Below are 25,413 nucleotides of genomic sequence, written 5' to 3'. Positions count from 1 at the left end.
TCCATTGCGAAGTATATGAACCACTGCCAGAGGACACTATAGGTCCACTGATATTTTGTGATTGCTGTTGTGAATTCTGTGCAGCATTACCATTTTGTGCATCTACATCATCAATCACATTTACTGGTTTATACCAGCTGCTCATCTAATAAAAAACAACGTCTCTGCTCACTGTAAACTTACGAGTAGAGGTTATAGCATCTATACCCTTTTTGCTGCAGAGAATAACCAATAAAGATGCACTTCTCAGCTTTTGGATCCAACTTGGATCTCAACTCATCTGGCACATGAATATAGGCAATGTAACCAAAAACGTTCAAATGAGAAATATTTGGTTTCCTACTAGTATACCTCTCCTTTGGCGTCATGCCATGTATTACTGCAATCGGAGTCCTGTTCATTATGTAGACTGCTATAAGTGGGAGTCCTGTTCATTATGTAGACTGCTGTAGCAACTGCTTCAGCCCAATAATAATCTGGCAAGGCTTTTTCGATGAGCATGGCACGGGACACCTCTCCAATATGCCTATTTTTCCTTTCTACAAGTCCATTTTGCTGTGGGGTATGACTGCATGAATATTGCTGCTTTATGCCATGCTCCTGTAGGAACCTTGCAAACTCATTTGAGAGGTACTCTCCCCCTTCATCTACCCTTAGGCATTTTATTTGCAGGCCTATTTCTTTCTCAGCCATAGCTTTAAAAGCTTTGAAATGCACAAACACTTCACTTTTCTTTCTCATAAAATACACCCAAACTTTTCTGCTGTAGTTATCAATAAAAGTGACAAAATAATGATAGCCTCCAATAGATGTAGCTTTAGTAGTCCACACATAATAGTGGATTAATTCCAATGGCCTCTTACTCTCTTGAACATGTAGGAAATGGTTTCCTTGCCTGTTTTCCAAATTGACACACTTCACATACCTTATGCATTTTTGCAACCTTGAACTTAGGCATGTTGGTAAACTAAAAGGAAAGGAAAGAGTGGACACAAACTCAGAATACTTGCATTACTTGCATTATGGAATGAAGAAGAGTGAGGTCCTTGAGTAGGCACCTCATACATGCTCACTGACATCACTGATGACTTCAGAGCTCCACAATCATCTCCTCAATCTACTCCTAGATTCTCTCAATCATCCTATGTGGCTCTCCACCACCTAACTGTGCTTGTGGGCACCTAACTGTGCCTCTAGCACTCACACATAGAAACATAAGGTGTGCCTGAGGCATACACCTTGAGATATCCCATCAAACCCCCCCTCAAGGGAATGCCTTAGGCTATGTCAAGGATACATCTAGTCTCATAGTTTCTCATGCCATCTCATGGTGGTCAAGGATAAATCTATGGCTAGGTTCTCATGCTAGCAAGGGTTCCCTTGGGTGTAAGGTAACAAGGAATACAAAAAGACTTTCCAATGGTTATCTCCCCTGCATGTACATGCACACAATGTCTGCAGGAGGTACCATGGAGCAAAAATACACATGGCCTACATCATAAGGTGACCAGTGGTGTTTACAAAACACACAAAAAACACAATAGTTTATTTCATTCATTTTGGAGGACTATCCAGGCTGAGTACCTTGACATAAAAAGAGAGATCTAGAGCATACATAGAGATGTTTTACAATGCATAATCTTCAAAGGATGCCTCATCTTGTGGAGGCTCATCAACTGAAAGTAGATTTGCATTTTCTGTCTTTGCTTTGGCTCTGCAAAACTTCTTATTATGGTTGTTCTTGCCACAGTGCTTGCATAGATTAATTTTGAAGCAGTCCTTTGAAAGGTGATTTGTCTTTCCACAGTGATTGCAAGGTGTATACTTGCCCTTCTGGACTTTACAGCATAAACATGTCATTGCCTTTCCTGAGCTCCATATGCCTTTCTTCTTTGATTCCTCTCAGCCAGGGTTCGCCCCTTCAAGGTGGATCTCCAGCAGGAAGGATGTGGGAAATGGCTGAGAACTGGAGGAGAACAAGCTTAAGCAAACTTTGGGAAGAAGAGGGAGAGATGGTGAAGAAGAAGATGAAGAAGAAGATGATGATGTGGCAGAAATGGGCTCAAGGGGGATCAAAGGGCTCTGATACCATGTTGGTAAACTCAAAGGAAAGGAAAGAGTGGACACAAACTTAGAATACTTGCATTAATTGCATTATGGAATGAAGAAGAGTGAGGTCCTTAAGTAGGCACCTCATACATGCTCATGGACATCACTGATGACTTCAGAGCTCCACAATCATCTCCTCAATCTGCTCCTAGATTCTCTCAATCATCCTATGTGGCTCTCCACCACCTAACTGTGCTTGTGGGCACCTAACTATGCCTCTAGCACTCACACATAGAAACATAAGGTGTGCCTGAGGCATACACCTTGAGATATCCCATCAAGGCAATCCTGCAACAATATTTTGGGCCTGCATTAATTTAAGTTGTTGTACATTAAAATGACCAATGCATTTATGCCAGATATCAATATGTGCAACTACACTGGTCCCATGTGCAAACATTGCTGCACTCAATTCAGGCATGTCCGCATCCAACGTAAACATCCTATCTTTCTTCTTCCCTTTTGCTATCAAGCGACCTTTATTTTTCATATCCTCAACAAAGCATCCATGAGGATTAAATCTGATCTGCAAGCCCTGCTCAACCATTTCGCCAATAGAAACTAGGTTCTTAATGATATTCAGGACATGAAATACATCAGACAGGTATTTCTTTTTCCCAAACTACATAGACAAAGGAATTTTACCAATCTGCACAATAGGATGTGCAGTATCATCACCAATCTCCACAAATCTTGGTATTTCCATTTTCCTTGCATTTGCATCCATTCTGCATGACCTGTCATGTGGTTTGATGCACTTGAGTCAACATACCACACATCATTGCTTTCTCCTACAGTTGTCACAGAATTGGTCATGTGCTGCACCATAAACAAATTCTCATTTCTGTCATCACCTTGTCTACTAGAGGATGCATAATTGCCTTGCTACAATTTTCCATTCATGATGTCATTCTGCTTTTTGTAGCAGTCTTTAGCCATATGACCCATTTTACCATAGTAGTAGCATTCAACATTGTTGTTTGCATTTTGGCCTCTCTGCCATCCACCACGACCTCTTTGGCTCCCCCTGTCTCTAAGGTTACCATGTCCTCCTCCATAGGACTGGTTTTCTTGAATTTGCTACATATTCTGATTTTTGCCACGGCCTCGAGATCAGCCTGCTCTACCTCTGCCTCTACCTCTTCCAGCATTTGAGTAGAAGACAGCTTCTTTCAAAGTTCCTCCTGAAGAAGATGCACCACCATTTCTCTGCTCTTCAAAAATTAGAAGAGCAATCAGCTCCCCAAAATCAAGAAAATTCTCACGGACAGCAATGGATGTTTGGAATTGTGCATAATCCTTTCCTAGACCATTCAAGGTCACAAAAACTAAATCATCATCTTCCACTTGCGACCAGATGGAAGCAAGTGCATCTGCGATCTTCTTTACCATCATGTGGTAGCCATTGATGCTCATATTTTCTCTTTGCACATTGTGCAACTCCTACTTGAGTTGCATTTTTCTGGCTTGCGTATTTGTGCTATACACTTTTGTCAAGGTTTCCCACGCCTCCTTCGGCGTGCTTGCATCCTGAATATGCATAATTATAGAATTTGAAATACAGATAGACATCCAATACATAACTTTTCTGGCTCTCTCATGCCATTCTTTAGATGCCTGCAACTCCTATTGATTGGGAACATTAGGAATAACTGGTTCTTGTTCAGCTCTAGTAATGAACTCCTAATAGCCTTTTCCCTTAAGGAAATTCGTCATTCTAAACTTCCATGCTGGGAAGTTGTTTTTGTCAAGCTTTTCATTGACAATATGTGTGTGGCTCACATAGCAAGAAAGCAGTGGATATACTTCTCGTATCTTCTTTTTACTTGCTGGACAAGAAAGATGCAAACCTGGGGCACCAACTCAATATGTAATATGTTATTACCCTCGTCCAAAATCCAGGGTATGGGGGGACAAGGTCCATATATAATATGCATAGATTTCCTTTAAAATTTTCAAATATGCGAGGGAAAAATATGAAAATTTTAAGTCCCCCCTTCCACAAAATTTAAGATATACACCTTGGAAAATATGCAAGATTTTAAGATTTGTACATATTTTTCATAATATGTGAGGCCCAAGGGGAGGGTCTTTTGGATGGGAGGGGTAAAACAAAAAATACACTAAAATATGAAAACCCATCTCCTTTCAAATTAATGTAACTTTTTCATGTATTACCCAAATTTCAAAGTGTAAAGACATATTTAAAGCTCTTTTAGTATAGAACACAACCATGTTAATTTGAATAATTTCGACTCATGGCATATTGTTAAATTCATCTCATACTCAAGATTTTGATAGGTTTTCTTACTAAAGGGAGTTGGCGCCCCAGGGATGCAAATTGGCTATTTCTCCATGGATGTAGCGCACACTAGGTGAACCATGTATATCGGTGTCTCTTTGTCTCTTCCATTTTGTGCGCTTTCTGTATTGTGTATTTTACGCATTCTACGTCTTGCATTGTTGCTCCGCTATCGCATTGCTCCTAACAACTTGTATCAGAGTGTTTGTTTGAGCGACGTCCCTTGAATCATTTGGAAGGGAATTGTTGGTTCGAGTGGGAGCAATGACAAAAGAAGGCAAGCTAAAAATTGAGAATTCAATGGAAAGAACTACCAACGTTGGAAGATGCAGATTGAGGATTATTTGTACTAGAAGGACCTTTTCTTGCCATTAGGTGGGATCGCAAAAAAGCCTGCGAGTATGTCATCTGAAGACTGGGAGGTTCTTGAAGAAAGGCGCTAGGAACGATATGACACTGTTTGCGAGCATCAATGGCTTTCAACGTTCTTGAACATAAGAGAATGTTCTTCCAACAATGTTTGGGAGCATCAGTGGGTTTCAATGTTCTTGAATAGAAGACAACAAAGGACTTGATGAGCACACCGGATACACTGTATGGAAAACCATCAGCTTCTAACAAGGTATTTCCTATGCAACGTCTATTTGTATATGAAGATGTTAGAAGGTGGGTCTATAGCTAATCATTTGAATCAGTTCAATACGAATACAATCCAACTAAGGTCTGTAGGAGTAAAATTTTATGAGGAGGCTCGAGCTCTCTTAATTTTGTGCTCATTGCCAGAAATTTGGGATAGCTTGGTCATGGTTGTGAGTAACTTTGTTTTTGGGTCAAACACTTTGAAGTTTGATGATGTTGTTGGTATTCTCCTTAGTGAGGAAATGTGACAAAAAAGCATAGGTGAAACGTCAAGTAATGCTTTTACTCTTGAGAATAGGGGAAGACAAAGGGAGAGAGGAAAGATCCCAAGACATCACGACAAGTAAAAAAGAAGCAAATCCAAATCCAAAGGAAACCTAAACTGCTGGCATTGTGGGAATAAACGACACCTAAAGAAAGACTATTAGTCACATAAAAGAAAAAGGAAGGAGATGGACAACAAGAGAATATGCAGGAAGTAAATGTAGCAGGTAGTGTATTGCAAGATGTCTTAACTCTTTCATTGGATACTATCCCTGATGCATGGGTAGTGGACTCACGGGCTTCATTTCATGGCATTGCTACACCTCATAGGAAATACTTTCAAGACTATGTTCAAGGTGATTTTGGAGTTGCTCATTTAGGTTATAATGATGCGTTGAAGGTTGTTGGAAAGGGCAAGGTGTTGATAAAATTGTAGAATGAAAGCTAAAGGAGGTAAGGCATGTTGCTGATTTAAAAAGAAACTTAATTTCAGCAAGACAATTAGATATTCAAGGTTGGACAACCACATTTTCAAGAAATTTGTGGAAGGTCACAAAAGGGTCAATGGTAATAGCAAAAGGACCCAAGGTAGGTACGTTGTATTCATGTACTGGTGGTATTGCTCACTCGTCTATTACTTTAGCTTATACAAGAGCAGATACAGTTATGTGGCATCATAGTCTTGGACACATGACTGAGAAGGGAATGCATATTCTTCACTGTAGAAAGCTATTACGAGGTTTGAAGCAAGTTGTTTTGGATTTTTGTGAGAATTGTGTTTATGGAAAATAGAAGAGAGTCAAATTTCTCAGAGTTGGGAAAGAAAAGATGAGACAAAAGTTAGAGCTTATGCATACAGATGTACGGGGTCCTACCGATGTATCATCTCTTGGTGGTTCTCACCATTATGTTACTTTTATTGACGATGCAACTAGAAAAACTTGGGTTTATTGCACTCAAAGAAAATCTAATGTATTTGAAACTTTTAAGAAACGAAAAGCTTTGGTTGAGAATGAGCCAGGAAAGAAGTTGAAGGCTCTCAAATCTAATAATAGAGGTGAATACTATAGCAAGGAGTGTGTGGTTACAATTCAAGATCGCCACAAGAAAATCTTGTGTTAGAGAGAATGAACAGAAGATTCATGGAACGTGCATGAGACTACACGCAGGGCTACCCTTACAGCTTTGGGCTGAAGCAGTGAATACAATTGTTTACTTGATAAATAGAGGCCTTCAAGTTCTTGATAAAAAGATCGCATAAACAGATAAAAAGGTTAACTACTCTTTCTTGAAGGTATTTGGTTCTGAAGCATTTGTCCATGTTGATAAGGAATTGAGAACAAAGCTTGAGGCAAAATCCAAGAAGGGCATCTTTATTGGATATAGAGGTAGTGAGTTTGGTTATCGTCTGTGGCATTATAGAAGTAACAAAATCATTAGGAGTGGGGATATTGTATTCAATCTGACTGTTATATATAAAGATCACTTGCAGAAAAGGAAGAAAGAAAATGCAAACACAGAAATCATAGGAGATGAAATTCCAAAGGTTGCAAAAAATGAGAATGTAGAGCAGCAACATTAGCAAGAACTTCAAATTCCTCTAGGCGCACTTAGAAGGTCTGTGAGGTAAGTAGACCACCTAAGCAATTTTCTCCTTCTTTCAATTATGTTCTGTTGAATGATTCTGGTAAACTAGAAACGTATGAAGAAGCAATGCAGGTAGAATCCAAAAAGGAATGGGAGAAAGTCATGGAAGAGGAAATGGACTCTTTGCTACAAATCCAAGATTGGGATTTGGTTTGCTTGCCTATGAGTAAAACAACATTGCGAAATAAATGGGTTTACAGGGTGAAGGGAGGAGGAGGTACAAGGCAAGGCTTGTTTGTAAAGGGGTTTGCACAGAAGAAAGGTATAGACTTTGATGAAATATTCTCTCTTGTTGTCAAAACGACTTCAATTAGAAGTATTTTGAGTCTTGTGGCTCTAGAAGACTTGCATCTTGAATTGTCAAATGTGAAGACAACTTTTCTTCATGGGGATCTAGAGGAAGAGATTTATATGCAACAACCACATGGATATGAGGTCAAAGGAAAGAAAGAATTGGTATGCAAGTTGAAGAAAAGTCTGTATGGTTTAAAGCAAGCTCTAAGCGAGTGGTATTTGAAGTTTGATAGGTTTGTGGAAGAACAGGGATGTCATTCAGACCACTGTGTTTACTCTCATAAACTAGACAATGACAGATACGTGATCTTGTTATTATATGTTGATGACATGCTTATTGCAGGCTCTAACATGCAGGATATAAATGTGCTCAAGAGGAAGTTGGCATATACTTTTGCAATGAAGGATTTGGGTACTACAAAGCAAATCCTTGGCATGAGAATAACAAGAGATAGGAAAAAACGCAACTTGACATTGTCTCAGAGTGAGTACATTGAAATGGTATTGGGAAGGTTTGAAATTCAAAATACAAAACCTGTTTCTACACCTTTGGCTAATCATTTTAGATTATGCAAGGATATGTGTCTCAAGACACAAGAGGAGATTGACTATACGTTAAGGGTTCCATGTGCATCAGCAATTGGTAGCTTGATGTATGCAATGGTATGCACAAGGCCAGATATTGCACATGCAGTAGAAGTTGTGAGCATGTTTATGAATAATACAGTTAAAGAACATTGGATGACTATAAAGTGGATTACCAAACTTTGAGAGGTACGACTACTCATGCATCATGTTTTAAAGGTTCAAACATTTCTCTACAAGGATATCTTGATTCAGATATTGCAGGTGATAAAGATGAAAGGAGCACCACCGGGTATGTTTTCATTGTAGGTGAAATAGCAGTAACTTGGGTTTTAAACTTGCAAAAGGTTGTTGCACTTTCTACAACAGAAGCAGAATATGTTACAGCTACAGAGGCTAGTAAAGAGATGATTTGGTTGCAGAGGTTTATGAAAGAGCTTGGGAAGAAGCAAGAAAATTGTTGCTTGTATAGTGATAGCAAAGAATTCAACCTTCTATTCAAGAACCAAACATATACAAATTAAGATATCATTTTATCCGATTTGTTTTGGAGGATGGACAGTTGAAGCTGAAAAAGATACACACTAGCCAGAATCCTGCAAATATGTGGACTAAGGTGGTAACCAGGGAGAATTTGAGCTCTTGCTCAATTTCAATTGGTCTTCAAGAATGAGGAACAATATGAGGGACTACCAAATCCAAAGAATTTCAGTGAGCGTAGTAACAGTTAACAGTGAAGTTACTATGATTAGTCTCTAAGTGAGACATTGTTGTATGTGGAGGCTGATCCTTTTTCTTAGGGATTGTTTTTTGCTGTGCTTTAGACCCAGGTGTACTTATAACCATTGCATGAAGGGGGGGAGGAGCGGGAGGCAACACCCCTCCCTAGAATGTCACCGAGGGCTTCCAAGGGAGACTGTCCCCAAAAATACATGAAAATTGGTGCATGAGTTTCTTATGAGTTGTGTGGTCAAAATTGTAAGATAAGGGGTGTGGCTCACACAACATGAAAGCAGTGGATATACTGCTTGTATCTACTTTTAGAAGAAAGATGCAAGATTGGCTATTTCCCTGTGGACGTAGCCCACACTAGGTGAACCACGTACATTGGTGTCTCTTTGTCTCTTTCGTTCTATGCGCTTATTGTATGGTGTATTCTACACATTCCGCATCTTGCATTGTTGCTCTGTTATCGCGTTGCTCTCAACAAAAATCATTCATACAAGCAAGGTGATGGAAAAATGCATATGTACATACATGGGAGGGACAACAATTTATAGAAAAATGCATGGAGGCAAAACAAAAAAGATAGCACCCCCTAATACTTTACTTTCATGCCTGAAACAAGAGGCCAATGGTGAAAGTAGTAGCAAAGGCAAATAAACTAAAACTTCAAATCAGAAGGAAGGAGACCATATCTTTCTCAACTAGATTGGATATCAAAATTAAGCCAAAAGTGGAACGTTGGTCAACACAGGGTTAACAAAGTCAAACATCCTGATCCTTCCACATACATGGCAACACCAAATAATCTTATGCTCCACTAAGTCAAACAACCAAACAACAAAGATTTACCATCTCCAAAACAAGGACCTTTTTGCTCACTATTCCAAGGCAAGCTTTCTTAGTGTCCTACCTCATGCCATGTGGTAAAACCTTTAATCAAAGCTGGGGTTTCTTTACAATGCCTTCTCGACATTTCCTGAGAGGTCTTATCATGCTTCAGTTTGCCATTTGTATTCTGTATGTTGAGCACTAACTTTGGAAGGCTGCATGCGTTTACACTCACTCATATTTGAAGTGAGAATCGCCTTATTGCCTATTTCAACCCATAAAACTATATAACAATGGCGATAGCCTTAGAGGAGAATCATGGCCATTACACATTTGTATTTTGATATCAAGCTATGCCGTACACATTTACACATATGAAAGGATTCTTTGTGGAACACTATCAACCTAAGTGAAGCTCTGACACTGGCATATGACACCATATAATGCTTATTTTGATATGGTTGCATCCACAATTCACACATAATGATTGCAGCACATTCAATCTGATGTCGGCTTGCAAATACGAGATCACAACTTGTGGTACCAATATGATGGCACAAAAAAGACACTAGGAACGAGACTTGAACTAAGATTCCATGTATAAAGCATCACCATATCACTAATACTAATGATTCAAGCAAACTTCAGATTGTAGATGTGAGGTATCACAACCCATGGTTTGTGATTACATTTATATCTAGATGAATCCATTAACATCATCCTCTAAAAACACAACATAGTGCAATTTCAATCTCATGATAGTCACTCATAAGCTTGAAAACTTTAAACTCCATCACATACTAGGGATTAGCTACTATGACATCCCTACTGATGTGCCCAACAGTGGGTGTAGACTATAGTATAAACATATAATCTCACACATACAAATCCACACACCCACACATACTTGAGCATCCATTTATACCAAGTCTTGGTACTGAGTTTTTGTCAGCACTCCGGAGGTGAAGGGCAGACTCAACCATGATGAAGGCTAGCACTAAACAAGAAGGCTAATAAAAAACTAGTCCATCTCTTCATTCAAGCTACAACTGCTTGTGAAAACTAAACAATTTCATTTTAGTCTCTCCCAGACAAGCATCTAAGTCTAGTTGATAGGGCAACACACCACTTAAGATAGAAAGAATTATCACAATAGCAGCAAGCCACAACATGGACGAAAAATTCACAAGGAGAAATTTTCATGTCCGCTAATACAGCAGAAACATACATATAGATGAATCCAGGAACATGCCCAAATTCATCCTCTAAAAACACAACATAGTGCAGTTTCAATCTCATGATAGTCACTCATAAGGTTGAAAACCATAAACTCCATCATGCATACAAGGACTAGCTACTATGACATCCCCACTAACATCACCAGCGCCCAACAATGGGTGTAGAACATAGCATAAACATATGCTCTCACACATACAAATCCACACACCCACACATATTTGAGCAGCCATTTATACCAAGTCTTCGTACTGAGTTTCTGTCGGCACTCAGCTTAATGCTGACTCAGTATGCTGGAGCCTGTAATTCATTACTTGTAATACAAATATATCAAAACCAGTTATTTCAATAAATGGAGATCTATCAATCCTGACATGAGGCACCCAAACCCAAATACATAAAGTGCAAACTTGTTAGTCAAGAAAATAAAAGCATCAACATCTGAGCCAGTGATCCATATAACTGATACTTTATCAATCTCTACAGGAGACAACTGAGCCTCAAGGAAAAAAGCTGCAAATTTGGACTTCTCGAGATACAAGGCATAACGCTCTCTAAGATTTTTCAGCCAAGCGTACTACAACTCCTTACATATCAGCATCTTTATTATTTTAAAAAAATTATCAGCTGTAATACAGCAGCAATTCAAATTTGAAAGTCATGTCCACCACAAAGAGAGAGAGAGAGAGAGAGAGAGAGAGATGCCACTGCACTTTGCACTCAATTTTGCACTTAAAAACTCACACCTTTCATCAATATTTCATGTTTTAAGAACCATAAAATCAGCAGAACATAAAATCACTTTAAAACTCACACCTTTCATCAATATTTCATGTTTTAAGAACCATAAGACCTGCATTTCCCTGTAGATTCTCAGCTCAGCTGCACTGAAGTCATTGGGCCTGAAGTCAGCCACAACCCTACTCAGACTGATGTTTATCCAAACAAAAACAACAATACAAAAACAGCCTGCTTAGGGGACTGAAAACAAGGCAGCACGTATGAGTAGGCAGACAGAATCTTCATATAATGACAATTACTCCCCTTGGTCCTGAGGGCAATGAGACGGCAATGAGACAGGTAATGTAAGCTCACATAGCAATAACATATGCTTGTGCATGTGCATGCTGCACATGCATACGTTTGCAAGTTGTGCAAGTGTGTGTATGTGTCTATAGAACTTCAAAAACAACAGACATCACCAAAATTTTAAATAAGACGGAAAACAAGACATGCACCACTGACTGCAGTTGCAAAAAATGTAACAATCATTTTCATGTCCACTGGTAAATTATTTACCAGTAATGGAAGATAAAAACGCAAAGAAGCAGTTCTCATTGCCAGCCTTAGGCATATTTAAGGGGAAAAACTGATACATCGGGTCAAAGTGACACTGTACTGAAGACAATGTATGAAAATGGAACTTTCAGTCTCGCCCAAAACTTTAAAACAAGATCAAAATACCTCTCCTCGGATTTTTAGTGAAGAACCTGAAATATAGTATATACCTAGATGAATCCAGGAGCATTCCCAAACTCAACCTGAAATATAGTGCCTATAAATTTGGGGCAGGAGAGGTCACTACACCAAAGCTACAGAACTATATACCTGTATTGTATACTTAATCATATGCAAGTGGACTGGTCAGGCATCCACACCTAAACCTTGCTTTTCCAACTCTTGTCATAAGTTCAGCTTGTGCCTGTTCTAACAGTTCCACAACCTGGAAGAAGGACGGTCTTTCATCTGGGCATGCATCCCAGCAGCAACTCATGATGTACGCTAGTGTAGGTGGACAGTCTGGTGGAATGATTGGTCTTACCCCTTTATTGACAACAGCAAATGCTGCTTGAACAGCAGTCATGTGTTGAAATGGAAGGTTACCCGTGATGAGCTCCCACAGCACTATGCCAAAGCTGTACACATCGACTTTGTGGTTGTAAGGTCGATGCTGTATCATTTCCCTGTGTTAAGAATATACAAAAGTCAGCTTTTACACATAGAGGTGCTTATAGAGGTTGCAATATTAGGTACTATGCAAAAACGCGTACAAAAAGCTTGTGGAACATCAGCCACATGCATGCTCTGCGCCTCCTAACAGAATATCCAGCACAATGAGTGTGAGGTACAGCACATTGGACTTACGGAGCCATCCACCGATATGATCCAGTCTCGGGAGTCATGTCCTCATGTTGCACCTCAATTCTAGCAACGCCAAAGTCTGCAATCTTTATTGACCTATCAGTTGCAATCAGTAGATTGTCAGTTTTCAGGTCTCTGTGTATGAAATTTAGACTATGTAGATACGCCATGCCCCTGGCAACATCCAGCGCTTGTCTGACTGTAAGCTTCAAAGGAACAGTTCGATTCTGCCTCTTAACCAGAAACATCCTTAGAGAGCCACCCGTGGCATACTCTGTCACAATGCACCAAACCAAGGGTTTTCTACAAGCTCCGATAAAGCGAACGACATTCTGGTGCCTCAACGTCGCAAGCATCATGACTTCCTGTGCAAACTGCTGCTCCATTAGGTGCGCTATTTCTATATTGTTTTCCGGCCTTTCCAAGATCTTTATTGCCACATCCTCCCCATTATAGGTTCCCTTGTACAGCCTTCCAAACGCTCCTTGAGCAAAGGCAGGGCCCATGCTCAACCTATGTAGATCGAGGGTCCAATGTTCATATCCTGCCAAACCCTCAGTAGGATTCCTCTCATCCATGAGGGCAGCAGTAAGCATGTCTCCGCTTAGTTTGTGTGCAGCGATCTTATTGAGGACCACACTGTGTCCACCTTTTGCGCTAAGATTCGCTGGTCTCGACTTCAAATCGGGATGCATAAGCATGATTGTTCTAGAGTTGTTGTTCGATCCCACACTGCTGTCTGCAATTGACATCGTAACGGAGCCGCCGCCGTTGCTAGTTTGAATGCTCCCCATGCTGTCCACTGACATGTTGTCTGATCCATCGGCCAACCTCCGATAGTTACCCTCCGTGAAGACATAATACTCTCCATTCTGCCCCGTCATGCTCGCATACTGTGCTCGGACCTTGAACTGTGTAAAAGGAGTTTCTTAAGCAGAATCTGCCCCTACAGAAAACGGCCAGTGACGTAGAAATGAAGTATTCTTGGTTGTACGGAGTCTCCAAAAGATATTCACAAAGACTCACTCAAATTAGAGCGAAGGATCTGACCAGAAGCACAGCGATTTCACCCAAGCTCGGGCAGCATGACAGATGGGCGATCGTGTGGAGCAGCGAGAGAGGCGTAGGAAGCTGGACCCCGTTCGCGCTGGTGCTCGATCTTTGGGGCACTCCCTCCTTGGCTAGTAGCTCGAGCTCTGGCCAGGTCAACACAGCAGCTGCTCGATCTTCCAGGCAATGCCCCCGCCTCCCCGCTGCCCCTCTCCCTCTCTCTCAGTCTCTTTCTCTAGTAGACCAAGCTCTGGCACGAGCCACAAAGCAGCTGGTGCTGGACCTCACAAACTTCATCCGGGGCAGGGCACTCTCTTCTTCCTCAGAAAGATCGCTGGTAACCAGATAGCTGCTGATGCAGTGCTCGATGTTGCAAAGGTGATGAGCAACTCAAGGTCTGGCAAGGTGATGCAGCCACCATCGAAACAGCTCGGGGTTATGGAGGAGGTAAGCTCAACAGAAGAACAAAGATATATGCTGCTGCTCTCGAGGAAAGACAACAGGAGTCATTGTTTGACTTACGTTGACCAACGGTCTCTAACAATAATACCCCATGACCATCAATTTGCACACTCATGGGCAGTGGCCACTACAAGGGGTTCTCGCCCCCCCCGTCCCCATGGGACCCGCGCTTCAAAGCTTTTTCGCTTTTTCACTATTCCACACCCCTTGCGCCCGTGTTTCAACCTGGCACGCGAAACTCGAGACCGGTCATGAACGGTGTCTTCAGCTCAATCCAAGGAGCACCCACTCCACTCATTATGGTCTATGTTTGGGCCATGACTTAGGAGCGCGCCGCGTTGCGGCCCTAAAATGGCCTTGAAAATAGTTTCGTGATTGGCTACACCCAAGCAAACGTTTTACTCGCATGTTATATTTTTTAGCAACTTTGTCCCTGGGGGGGATCACTATGTATAAACCCTCAATATCACGTGCGTTCAAGGCCTATTTGTAAAATCCCTTATCAGTAATTTTTTCATTAATAAAATGCACCTTTTTCTATACAAATCTATAAATTTTTTCCAAAATCATTTAAAAAACTCCCTTATGTATATTAATTTCTGTAAAATTTAGATATTAAAAATATCCTTCTGTTGAACTCACGTGATCAATAGGGTTAGATATGATGAATGACCCCCCTAAGCATTGTCCCATTGCTTCACACCCTCATCAGCTTTTATAAAACAAAGTGTTAGCAATGGACTTACTTTGATAAATCCATATTAGTCTTTAAAATTTTTAAAACAAAGATCCTTAAAGGTTAGTTATGAGTTTCTGACCACGGAATCTTGCGGCCTACATAAGTCAACAACGATAAGTCCATATATACCGCAATAAGTCCATGTTTATCTTTCATGCGAAGGTTTAAAATTTTGAAAAACAAATATTCTTAATCGTTAATTATGGAATTCTGACACAAAAAATCTACTACTGCCATGAGTCGGGACTACGCGAAACTCGCTTTAAAGAGAGAATTGATAGGAGCATTTAATGCAAGTTCACTTTTGTAGATTTTGGAGTAAAGAAAATGAGAAAATAGCAAATTTCTTAGGGGACCCAAAATGAGTTCCTTTTCTCCTAATGCTAGAAACAAAAGCAATACCATGGCAAATTTCTCCCAATAAGCCTATAGAAACGAAATTTACAATAGTACATTGTGTGTCCTCCTAACCCAAGGACCCGAGAAAAGCAATAACACCATGACTAAGAGAAGTTCAAGGTATCCTCTAGTATATATTTAAAAAATCTTGCTTATAGACATATTGCATGATCACTTAGTTGTAAGTCTCTGAATCTCGACGATATAAGGCCATCTCTTGAAGGTATATGTCACTATTCTCGACCATAGATCGATGATAAATTAACCGATTACCAGATCGCTAAGGCATATACGATAAAATTGAAGAGTGGCATTTAAATTCTTCTTGTTTTGATATATATTTATTTAATCTGTTCACTAGCTATTTCGACCACTATGAACATATCGATGATAAGATCGCTAAGGCATATGCGATAAAATTGTTTAAGCTTTAATACTAGGCAGAAGGAAATGGATACTACATAGCTGAAGAAACTCTTATCATTAGTAAAGTGGAAAACTTTCACGGTACTAGCCAGATGGACCGATCACAAAGTAGGTGATAAAATTGCATCACAAGGGGATCTCAGCTTGGCATTACATTTTTTGGAGGCTGCCATGTACCACGTTTCTTGATCTGTGCTTCTACGCTTCATAACTCTAATAGCATTACAGCTCATAGATTTTCATGGTGTTCATGTTGTTCTCCTCTAGGAAAGAACGATTGGTGTATACAATTGGTGGTAAGGCTTGATTACAAGTTGAGTTATGCTAGACAATTATTCACAACGATGATCAAGTTTCGATACGTGGTTATGGAGGACGACTGTCTTCATGTAGATGTTTGAGTTTCGATATGTGATTATGGAGGCCGACCGTCTTCATGTAGATGTTTGAGTTTGTGTAGCGAAATTGAGTGCTTTATCACCATTGTCATCGAGAACATAGTAAGCCATAAGCGAGAAAAGCTATTGCAACAAGCCTTAAGGAGCTCGCTGCAGAATCCAATGCACCTGCACCCCATAAAACCGGTTCTAAACTGTCAGCAATGCTCCGTCTTTGAGCAAAAATAGCCATACATTAAGACGCATCCATATAGATTTCATCTTCCTATCGGACAGTTGTATTTACCGCTTCTGTATACTGGGTTGATTTCTGTCTCCATTTGCTGGAAATCTTGAACTTTTTGAGCCAGAATCGCCGATTCTCCAAGTACATTCCTCGTTAACGCTTTGATCTCCACCAAACTTTGTGCACTGCAAGAATTGTAATAAGGCAAGGGTCAACGTTTTCGAAATATTTAAACCCTGTCTATCAGACAGAAATCGGTCAATGTATTCACGCTTTTGTTGCAACGTCGATTGATCCTTTCGTGTTTAAGAGTGGGGGAGAGTTGGGAGAGAGATGTAAATATGTAGAGTGGGGGAGAGTTGGGAGAGAGATGAAAATATGTAGATTTTTGGAAGAGAAATGTATGGAGTCAGTCTCTACAGTTTGTTGCTGGTTTTGAGGATCAGAGGTCGCAAGAACTCACCCAGCAGAAAGAACATGATCGTCCCAGTTTTGAGGGCTGTACAAGGAGCCAGAACGGCTGGCATTCAACAGTGTCTCCACTATCTCAAGCCGCCTGTCGTTCGGCTGAGAATTCCGTGTCATTAGAACATTGGCAGGAACTGAACCAAACCTGAAACAGGTGCGCACAGCAATTGACGCCACAATGCCATCGATCAATCAGTGTCGGACTATCTCAATGGATTCATCAAATTTGAAACACCCTTTAAACGAAATGAGACTGGCTAAAGCTTCTGATTCATACGTGCAGTTACCGATATTTTCGTTGATCGTCCTGCAGCCTCCTTGAGGACAAAGATATCTGCAAAGGAGTTCAAACACTGCCACAGTTACGCGCATGCTACACTGTGGCTTTGCTACCTGGCCAAAGTCTAAACATTGCTCTGTTTACTATAATACTTTGTCTTTACTATCCTAAAACACAGCTTACGGCGGGAGAATTTAAGAGCGTTTCTTCGTTGTATTTCGCAGTGCGCACCTCAAATCATCGATCGCTTTTGCTGACCAGTCTTGCCTATGTTTGCCATCCGCAGAAAGCCTTTCTGCAGTATCGGCTCTGACAAAAGCGATGTCGCCAGTTCCGTCCACGAGACACCGGAAGGCTCCTGAGTAGCCTGCATATACTAAGCTCTCCGTGGTGCAGGAGCCATTGTTGCCACAAGAACTGCAAAGACCCCTCCCATTTAACTCGGAGGGAGCACATGTATATGAGAAAAATTCTGCTATGACGGCTTCGTCGTTCCCTTTACCGCCAGTCGCAGCCGCCGGTGGCCTTTGTAGACCAGATTGGACTAAAAAATGTACAGGGTAATTCCATCCAGCTGCTGTAAGGTACCCTGGATGACAGGACTTCAAACCCCGAAAATCTTTCAAGCTCAGACGCGGTTTCTCCTCGCACATTCTTTTGTTAACGACAGAAACAGCCTCGTAAGATTTGGAATGATAACAATATTCCTCGGTCAAGATAGCCTTCATTTGGTATTTCGTAAAAGCTATGTATGCCAATCCTGCATCGAGAGCCATCAGATCGGCTTCCTCTTTCTTGATTGTCTGTATACAATCGAATGCAGTGTCTTTTTCGATACTGCGCACGCACATTGATCAACATGGGTCACAGGATGATATGATTTCACCTTCGTCCAAGTTTGGAGCTCCACCATACGCTGAAAAACTAGACACATGCAAACAAGAGGATAGAAATGTGGAAATTGAGCAGGTGGTACCATGTCCAGCTATAGTCGTAAGTAGAGATTAATCGAGCCACGAAGTCTGTGCAGTCATCGATCTCCTCTCTGATGGCACACCACGTAATGACCTTGGACTCACTTTCTGCGTTGAATCCCGGTGGGAACTCGGACGTATCAACGAATTCCTGCGGCCCCCGATCCGACGACGAGCTGTCTGGTGGTGGAGAGGTATCCCAAGTAAACTCAAAATCTCCATCGGTAGCACCAGGAGGAGGAGTATCAATGTGGTTAGAGGGAGGCCAGGAAGGTGCAGATGCCGGTCCGGGGGAAGAACTAGGGGCGGGCTGTCCTGCGAGAATGAAAACAGCAAATCAAATTCGCATGTGTAGTGTGATTGGAAGGAAATCTTCTCGCTGGATCGAAGAAACATAAGAGTGAAAACCAGACCTGATTGAGTTGCTGCTGCAGGAGGAGGAGACGTGATTGCAAGCAAGAAGATGGAGTAGAGGATTGGGAGGCTGATGGAGATGGAGGAAGAAGGGTGGTGAAGGTATTGCGCCATGGTTGCAAAGAAGGTGATGAGGATGAAGACGAAGAGGATTAAAGCTCATGAGGAACGTGAAGATAGCCAAAATCAAAAGAAGAGTTGCCCATGATGAAATAAGTTTTTCATCCACCAAGCTTGTATTTTGGTAAGGAGAGGGAAACGTGCATGGTTCGTGCTTTTTAGGCTAACGTGCATGGGCGTGGTTGGGCACTTGGACTTTTCATTTTCCCCTCCTCCTTAGAGGGCGTACGCCCGCCCCAAATTCGTGGAGGAGCAAAAAATAGGGTGCTTCCGGGAAATTTGCCTTGGCATTAACTTCGGGAATTTCCACTAACCTCAAGAATAGGCTCCTTCAACCATTAGCTTTAATACATTTCAGCGAAACTGCTTTAGCCGTCAGTGAAAAAATTGCTTTGTGCAAGTCGTGGAGACACGAGGGAACAGGTGAAGATTACGGGAGAGGTTTCTTTCCATTATTTATCTGCATATACACAGGAATGTGCTCTTATAGGACATTCCCACGCCACGGAAAAGACTGTCCTTTTTTGAAGGAGTGACAAATCATCGTTGTTCCCATGTATTGAGCCAAAGATGTAGCCAGGAGAGGCGGGGTTCCCTAACATCGGTTTTGGACGATGTTAAGCCTGAATGTAGGGAAGCCTTGATTCTTGTCGTTTGGCAGACGAATCCGCGCCAAATTCCATCCTTGATTTTCATTTTGTGCCATACTGACTTCTCTCCTCCGTGCTCCTTCGGAAGTTTCAGCTCCAGCAACCAAATAGAGCCAAGTAAGAGAGGCTATCGTTTTCACACCAAAAATCTTGAGCTCCAACAAGCAGCCTGTTTTGCTCCTTCACCTTGACGCACTCCAGGAATCATCCTCTCGGTATACCACCACTCATTCTGGAGCAAGCTTGATCTCAACAAGCAGCCCCTCAAAGCAATGGTTGTATGAGCACTTCTGTCGTTCAGCAACATTGGATTTGGACCTTCAAAACCCATTAACACACCCAAGTACGCTCTCTTCTAATAGTGTCTAAATTCTTTTGCGCAATATACCTTGTGTAACATAGCTTCTTCTAAGGGATCTGTGTAGCAGCACTCCCTTCTCATAAGCTTGAACTCGGCAACAAGCAACTCCTCAAAACAGGAGTTGTTCAGCAACAACGACCTTCAAAATCCGATCAAACAGCCAAGTATGCTCTCTTTTCTTATTGATTAAATTCGATTGTGTAAGTAGGCTTCCTCTACAGGCTAGTCGTGCACATTATCTACATTCACGTTGTTCTTAGAAGCATTCTTGTAGAAATTCTTAAATCACATCATTCTAGGATTGGGTGAGGGAAACAAATGCTTACTTAATTCACATAATTTACACTTGAGGTTGAAGACAACATTGCACTATCTTTTACTTTACATGGTGCACAAATGCTGGGATTTGATTGATTGGTGACCGAAACATGTAGAGAGATCTCTCAAGCAACTACGTCTGTCAACCTTTTCATTTTCACTTCTTTGGTAAATCTCCAGCTATGCCTCCTTCTGGACCACTTCTGGGAACTATGCCTGAGTCTTGGGGCTTGGTTGGACTAAAAAGTAGGAGTAGAGCCTAGAGATGGAGTTGAAGTGTGACATGATGCCCTTATCACACTTAGTTGTCATACTTGGATAATAATGGCTCCACAACTATGATCTACAATTACACCTTCATTGACAAGTAACTATGAACTTCAACTTATTTCAAGTAGTACTCCATCGATCATCATTCATAATTTGCTTGAAAGTCCCAATTGTAGTCTTCAAAACTATATCTACTGTAAATATGCCATTGAACTGCATGTTCATGTTGTGGCTCTAAGATTCACGAGAAATGGGAACACAAGTAACAATTTACATCGTATTGTGACCATCCATCAATTTACATAGTCCTCTATGATTGATACTTTGTGTATCATCAGCCATACATTATTGCATTCGAATGTTACATGATTACTACTTTGTGTAGCATCTACAAACCTCGATTGGCTTCGAGTTCGTTGATCTCCTAAGTGCGCACTATTATGTTATAACGTGTACCACAGCTCCATGTGCAAGCTGCCTGGTCATCTGTGACAAGAGCACATTAGGGGAGAAGTGGGGTCCCACAAAAGGGCCTCCAATTAGTGTTTCCTAATTTCAAGGGATAAGAGAGGGATTTGAGGTTTACCAATGAGAGTGCAAGAAGGTGTGGGGCAATGGTATGTTGAGGTAGAGGGTGGGAATGTTGAGATATCGAGCTCCACTCTTGATATGCCAGGGTGACTGTTGTGGATTTATGTCACCGACTTGTTAGCTGGAGATGCGGTTGGTATACCGCCCACGAATAATAGCTGGATGACAGCTATCCTTATCTACTCTAGTTTGTGGCTCAGTTAGTATGCCACCTTAGTTAGTTGAGTTTGGTTTGAGACCCACATGTAGGGTTCTTCTATTTCTTTGTATTAGAGTTCTTTTGGCTTACACAACTAAGAAGAGGAAAACTGTTTTCAGCCTCCACCTGTGTGTGTATTCCCCCTATTGTGCATGTGAGAAAGTCGCAAGTGAGACTCCTTCCCTCTCTCCCACTATCTTCACATGGTATCAGAGCCTTGTTCGTGGTAAGGAGCTCAAGAAAGCAAGCCAAGTTCGTGGTGTCCTGGTAAAAGGACCAGTGTTGCTTTCCTATTTCGAGTTTGGGAGCAAATCTCTACAGGTAGCACAGCTAGAAGTGCAAGAGTGCACTGTCTCAGATTGAGACGCCCTTCGCGGTGTGGCGAGAGTGTAGTATATGCTGCGGGAAAGGGCGAAGCCTATGGTGACTTTATTTTTCTGAATTGAGGCCATTTCGAGGCCCGTTTTGAAGGCGGAAGTTCTTCGCAAGCACTCAGAAAAAGGCCCTGTTTTTGCTGTGCGACCACTGCGCGGCTAGTCGGTGGAAAGTTGCCGCAGAAATTGCATCGTATGCCTGTGTGCAGAGATATTGGGGGTTGCAGATTCATGCCTGTTGCCTGCTGATGCAAAATCGTCTCTAGGAAGTGACTGTGTGGTGAAATACCACTTTCGTCAGTTTTGCAGATCTGCCCGTGTGAGGCAAAAGCTGTGTTCTTTGCAGTGACAGAATATTTTGCAGTGTTTTGTAATGGCATCTGATTCTCTTTCACAGATTGTCACTGAAAAGCTTGACAAGAACAACTTCCAGGCATGGAAGTTTAGAATGACGAATTTCTTGATGGGAAAAGGCTATTGGGAATTCGAAATGAAGAAGAACCTGTTCTTCCTAATGTTCCCAGTCAACAGGAAATGCAGGCATTTAAAGGATGGCATGAGAGAGCCAGGAAAGTTATGTACTAGCTATCTATCAGTATTTCAGACTCCATGATTGTGCATATTCAGGATGCAAATACGCCAAAGGAGGCATGGGATACTTTGGCATAAATGTACAACAGCACAAATACGCAAGCCAGGAAAATGCAACTCAAATAGGAGTTGCACAATGTGCACAGAGAAAATTTGAGCATAAATGACTACCACATGAAAGTGAAGAAAATTGCAGATGCACTTGCTTCCATTGGGTCGCCAGTTGGATGATGACGATTTGGTCTCTGTGACCTTGAATGGTCTAGGAAAGGATTATGCACAGTTCCGGACATCCATTGCCGTCCGTGAAAAATTTCCTGATTTTGAGGAGTTGATTGCTCTTCTAATTTCCGAAGAGCAAAGAAATGGGGGTGCATCTTCTTCAGCAGGAACTTCAAAAGAAACTGTCTTCTACTCAAATGCTAGCAGAGGTAGAGGCAGAGGTATCTGCAGGCCATGGTAGAAATCAGAATATGCAGCAAACGCAAGAAAACCAGTCCTATGCAGGAGGACGTGGTAACTCTAGAGGCAGGGGGAGCCAAAGAGGCCGTGGTGGATGGCAGAGAGGCCAAAATGCAAACAGCAATATTGAATGCTACTATTGTGGCAAAATGGGTCATATGGCTAAGGACTGCTATAAAAAGCAGAATGACATTATGAATGGAAAATTGCAGCAAGGCAATTATGCATCCTCTAGTAGACAGGGTGATGACAGAAATGAGCATTTGTTTATGGTGCAGCATATGACAAATTCTGTAACAAGTGCAGAAGAAAGCAATGATGTGTGGTATGTTGACTCGGGTGCGTCAAACCACATGACAGGTCACGCTGAATGGATGCAGGATGCAAGAAAAATGGAAAAACCAGGATTTGTGGAGACTGGTGATGATACTGCACATCCTAATGTGCAGATTGGCAAAATTCCTTTGTCTATGCAGGATGGGAAAAAGAAATACTTATCTGATGTATTTCATGTCCCGAACATCACCAAGAACTTGGTTTCTGTTGGTCAAATGGTTGAGCAGGGCTTGCAGGTTAGATTTAATCCTCATGGATGCTTTGTTGAGGATATGAAAAATAACGGTCGCTTGATAGCAAAAGGAAAGAAGAAGGGCAGGATGTTTACATTGGATGCATACATGCCTAAATTGAGTGCAACAATGTTTGCACATGGGACCGGTGTAGTTGCAGATATTGATATCTGGCACAAACGCATTGGTCATGTTAATATACAGTGACTTAAATCAATGCAAGCCCAAAATATTGTTGCAGGATTGCCTAAATTCAAGGTTGCAGGAATGCACAAGGTTTGTGAAGCCTGTCAATTTGGGAAACAGGCAAGGAAACCTTTTCCTAGGCATGTTCAAGAGAGTAAAAAGCCATTGCAATTAATCCACTCTGATGTGTGGACTACAAAAGCTGCATCTATTGGAGGCTGTCACTATTTTGTCACATTTATTGATGACTTCAGCAGAAAACTGTGGGTGTATTTTATGAAAAAGAAAAGTGAAGTGTTTGGGCACTTCAAAGCTTTCAAAGCTATGGTTGAAAAAGAAACAGGCCTGCAAATAAAATGCCTAAGGTCAGATGGAGGGGGAGAGTACCTCTCAAATGAGTTTGCAAGGTTCTTGCAGGAGCATGGTATAAAGCAGCAATATTCATGCAGTCATACCCCACAGCAAAATGGAATTGCAGAAAGGAAAAACAGGCATATTGGAGAGGTATCTCGGGCTATGCTAAATGAAAAAGATCTACCAGATTATTATTGGGCTGAAGCAGTTGCTACAGGAGTGTATATAATGAACAGGACTCCCACTGCAGCAATACATGGCATGACGCCAGAGGAGATGTATACTGGTAGGAAACCAGATATTTCTCATTTGAAAATTTTTGGCTGCATTGCCTATGTCCATGTGCCAGATGAGTTGAGGTCCAAGTTGGATCCAAAAGCTGAGAAGTGCGTCTTTATTGGTTATTCTCTGCAGCAAAAAGGGTATAGATGCTTTATAACCCTTCTACACGAAAGTTCACAGTGAGCAGAGATGTTGTTTTTGATGAGATGAGCAGCTGGTATAAACCAGTAAATGTGATGATTGATGTAGATGCACAAAATGGTAATGCTGCACGGAATTCATAGCAGCAATCACAAAATATCAGTGGACCTGGAGTATCCTCTAGTAGTGGTTCATATACTTTGCCATGGACAGGCAGATTGAGATCAGGAGAATCTCCTCAAAGCAATGCAGAGAGTGGTACGCAGGTATCATGAAAAGGAAAAGAGAAGGTAGATCAGCCCATGTTTGATGTGAATGCAGGTCACTCTTGTGTGGATGGCGAATCCAGTGGCTCAGAACAGAGCATTGATGATGAGTTGGGTATTCCCTCTGTTGTTACACCTAGAGTAAGGAAGACCAGGGATGTTTTGAGAGCACCTGGAAGTGAGCCTATTTTGCACAGGTCTACCAGGGTTAGGTATCCTGTGGATAGGCTGAAATATGATGGATTTACAGCCATTCACTATGCCTATATGGTCAAAGTGATACAGGGACCAGAACCCACTTCTTTTGAGCAAGCCATGGGAAATGAAAAATGGGAGAAAGCCATGGATGAAGAAATGGATGCCTTGGATGCTAATGCTACATGGGAATTGGTGCCTTTGCCTAAAGGCAAGAATGCAATTGGCTGTAAGTGGGTTTATAAGATCAAGCACAATGCAGATGGTTTTGTGAATAGATACAAGGCAAGATTAGTTGTCAAGGGGTATGCACAGACATATGGCATTGATTATGAAGAAACTTTCAGCCCGGTTGCAAGGATGGCAACCGTAAGAGCAGCCATTGCTACGGCTGCATCAAAGGGATGGTCTTTACATCAGATGGATGTAAAGAATGCCTTCTTGCATGGTGATTTGCAAGAAGAGGTCTTTATGGAGCAGCCAGCAGGTTATGTTCATGCTACTCATCCTGAGTTTGTTTGCAGGTTGAAGAAAGCCTTGTATGGCTTGAAGCAAGCACCTAGAGCATGGTCTGACAAGATAGGATAATATCTTGTCACTATTGGCTTTCAGATTTCCAAGGCAGATTTCTCACTCTATGTGAGAAAAATAGAGAAAGGGATTATGCTGCTGGTCATTTATGTTGATGATTTGATCATCACAGGTGATAGTGATGAAGATATCCTTCATGTGAAAATGCTATTGAGGCAAAAGTTTGAGATGAAGGATTTGGGAGAGCTGCGTTGTTTCTTGGGCATTGAGGTGATTAGATCACCAAGTGGGATACAGCTCTTGCAGAGGCAATATGGATTGGACATGCTGTCCAAATATGGGAGG

General features: G+C 41.5%; 2 protein-coding genes across 2 annotated transcripts; both read right to left on the bottom strand.

The window, feature by feature from the left end:
- Nucleotides 1–11,949: 11,949 nt before the first annotated feature.
- LOC147892505 (serine/threonine-protein kinase STY13-like) lies at nucleotides 11,950–14,342 on the bottom strand. The gene is made up of 3 exons (XM_087387189.1): nucleotides 13,823–14,342; nucleotides 12,776–13,718; nucleotides 11,950–12,594 (listed from the first exon to the last, which is right to left on the bottom strand). The coding sequence occupies exons 2-3, from the start codon at nucleotides 13,654–13,656 to the stop codon at nucleotides 12,252–12,254; spliced, it is 1,224 nt and encodes a 407-aa protein (XP_087243315.1). The 5' UTR covers nucleotides 13,657–13,718; nucleotides 13,823–14,342; the 3' UTR covers nucleotides 11,950–12,251.
- A 1,992-nt stretch (nucleotides 14,343–16,334) lies between these two features.
- LOC147892504 (uncharacterized) lies at nucleotides 16,335–18,722 on the bottom strand. The gene is made up of 7 exons (XM_087387417.1): nucleotides 18,608–18,722; nucleotides 18,197–18,509; nucleotides 17,452–18,057; nucleotides 17,218–17,274; nucleotides 16,936–17,085; nucleotides 16,533–16,657; nucleotides 16,335–16,414 (listed from the first exon to the last, which is right to left on the bottom strand). The coding sequence occupies exons 1-7, from the start codon at nucleotides 18,720–18,722 to the stop codon at nucleotides 16,335–16,337; spliced, it is 1,446 nt and encodes a 481-aa protein (XP_087243543.1).
- Between the last annotated feature and the right edge of the window lie 6,691 nt (nucleotides 18,723–25,413).

Source organism: Dipteris shenzhenensis, chromosome 16 (assembly GCF_047967505.1).
Source record: "Dipteris shenzhenensis isolate YYH24624 ecotype China chromosome 16, Dip_SZ_1.0, whole genome shotgun sequence".
Classification (NCBI taxonomy): domain Eukaryota; kingdom Viridiplantae; phylum Streptophyta; class Polypodiopsida; order Gleicheniales; family Dipteridaceae; genus Dipteris; species Dipteris shenzhenensis.
The sequence above is the reverse complement of the archived record's forward strand: the minus strand, read 5'-3'. Positions and strand labels throughout refer to the sequence as shown.

Coding starts and splice junctions, on each gene's coding strand:
- LOC147892505 (XM_087387189.1), bottom strand. CDS start 13,656: ATGACGGGGCAGAATGGAGAGTATTATGTCTTCACGGAGGGTAACTAT. Junction 12,595..12,775: donor TCATATCGGTGGATGGCTCC/GTAAGTCCAATG, acceptor TTCTTAACACAG/GGAAATGATACAGCATCGAC.
- LOC147892504 (XM_087387417.1), bottom strand. CDS start 18,722: ATGGCGCAATACCTTCACCACCCTTCTTCCTCCATCTCCATCAGCCTC. Junction 17,275..17,451: donor AAAGCGATCGATGATTTGAG/GTGCGCACTGCG, acceptor ACTCCTTTGCAG/ATATCTTTGTCCTCAAGGAG. Junction 17,086..17,217: donor GAAAATATCGGTAACTGCAC/GTATGAATCAGA, acceptor CACCTGTTTCAG/GTTTGGTTCAGTTCCTGCCA.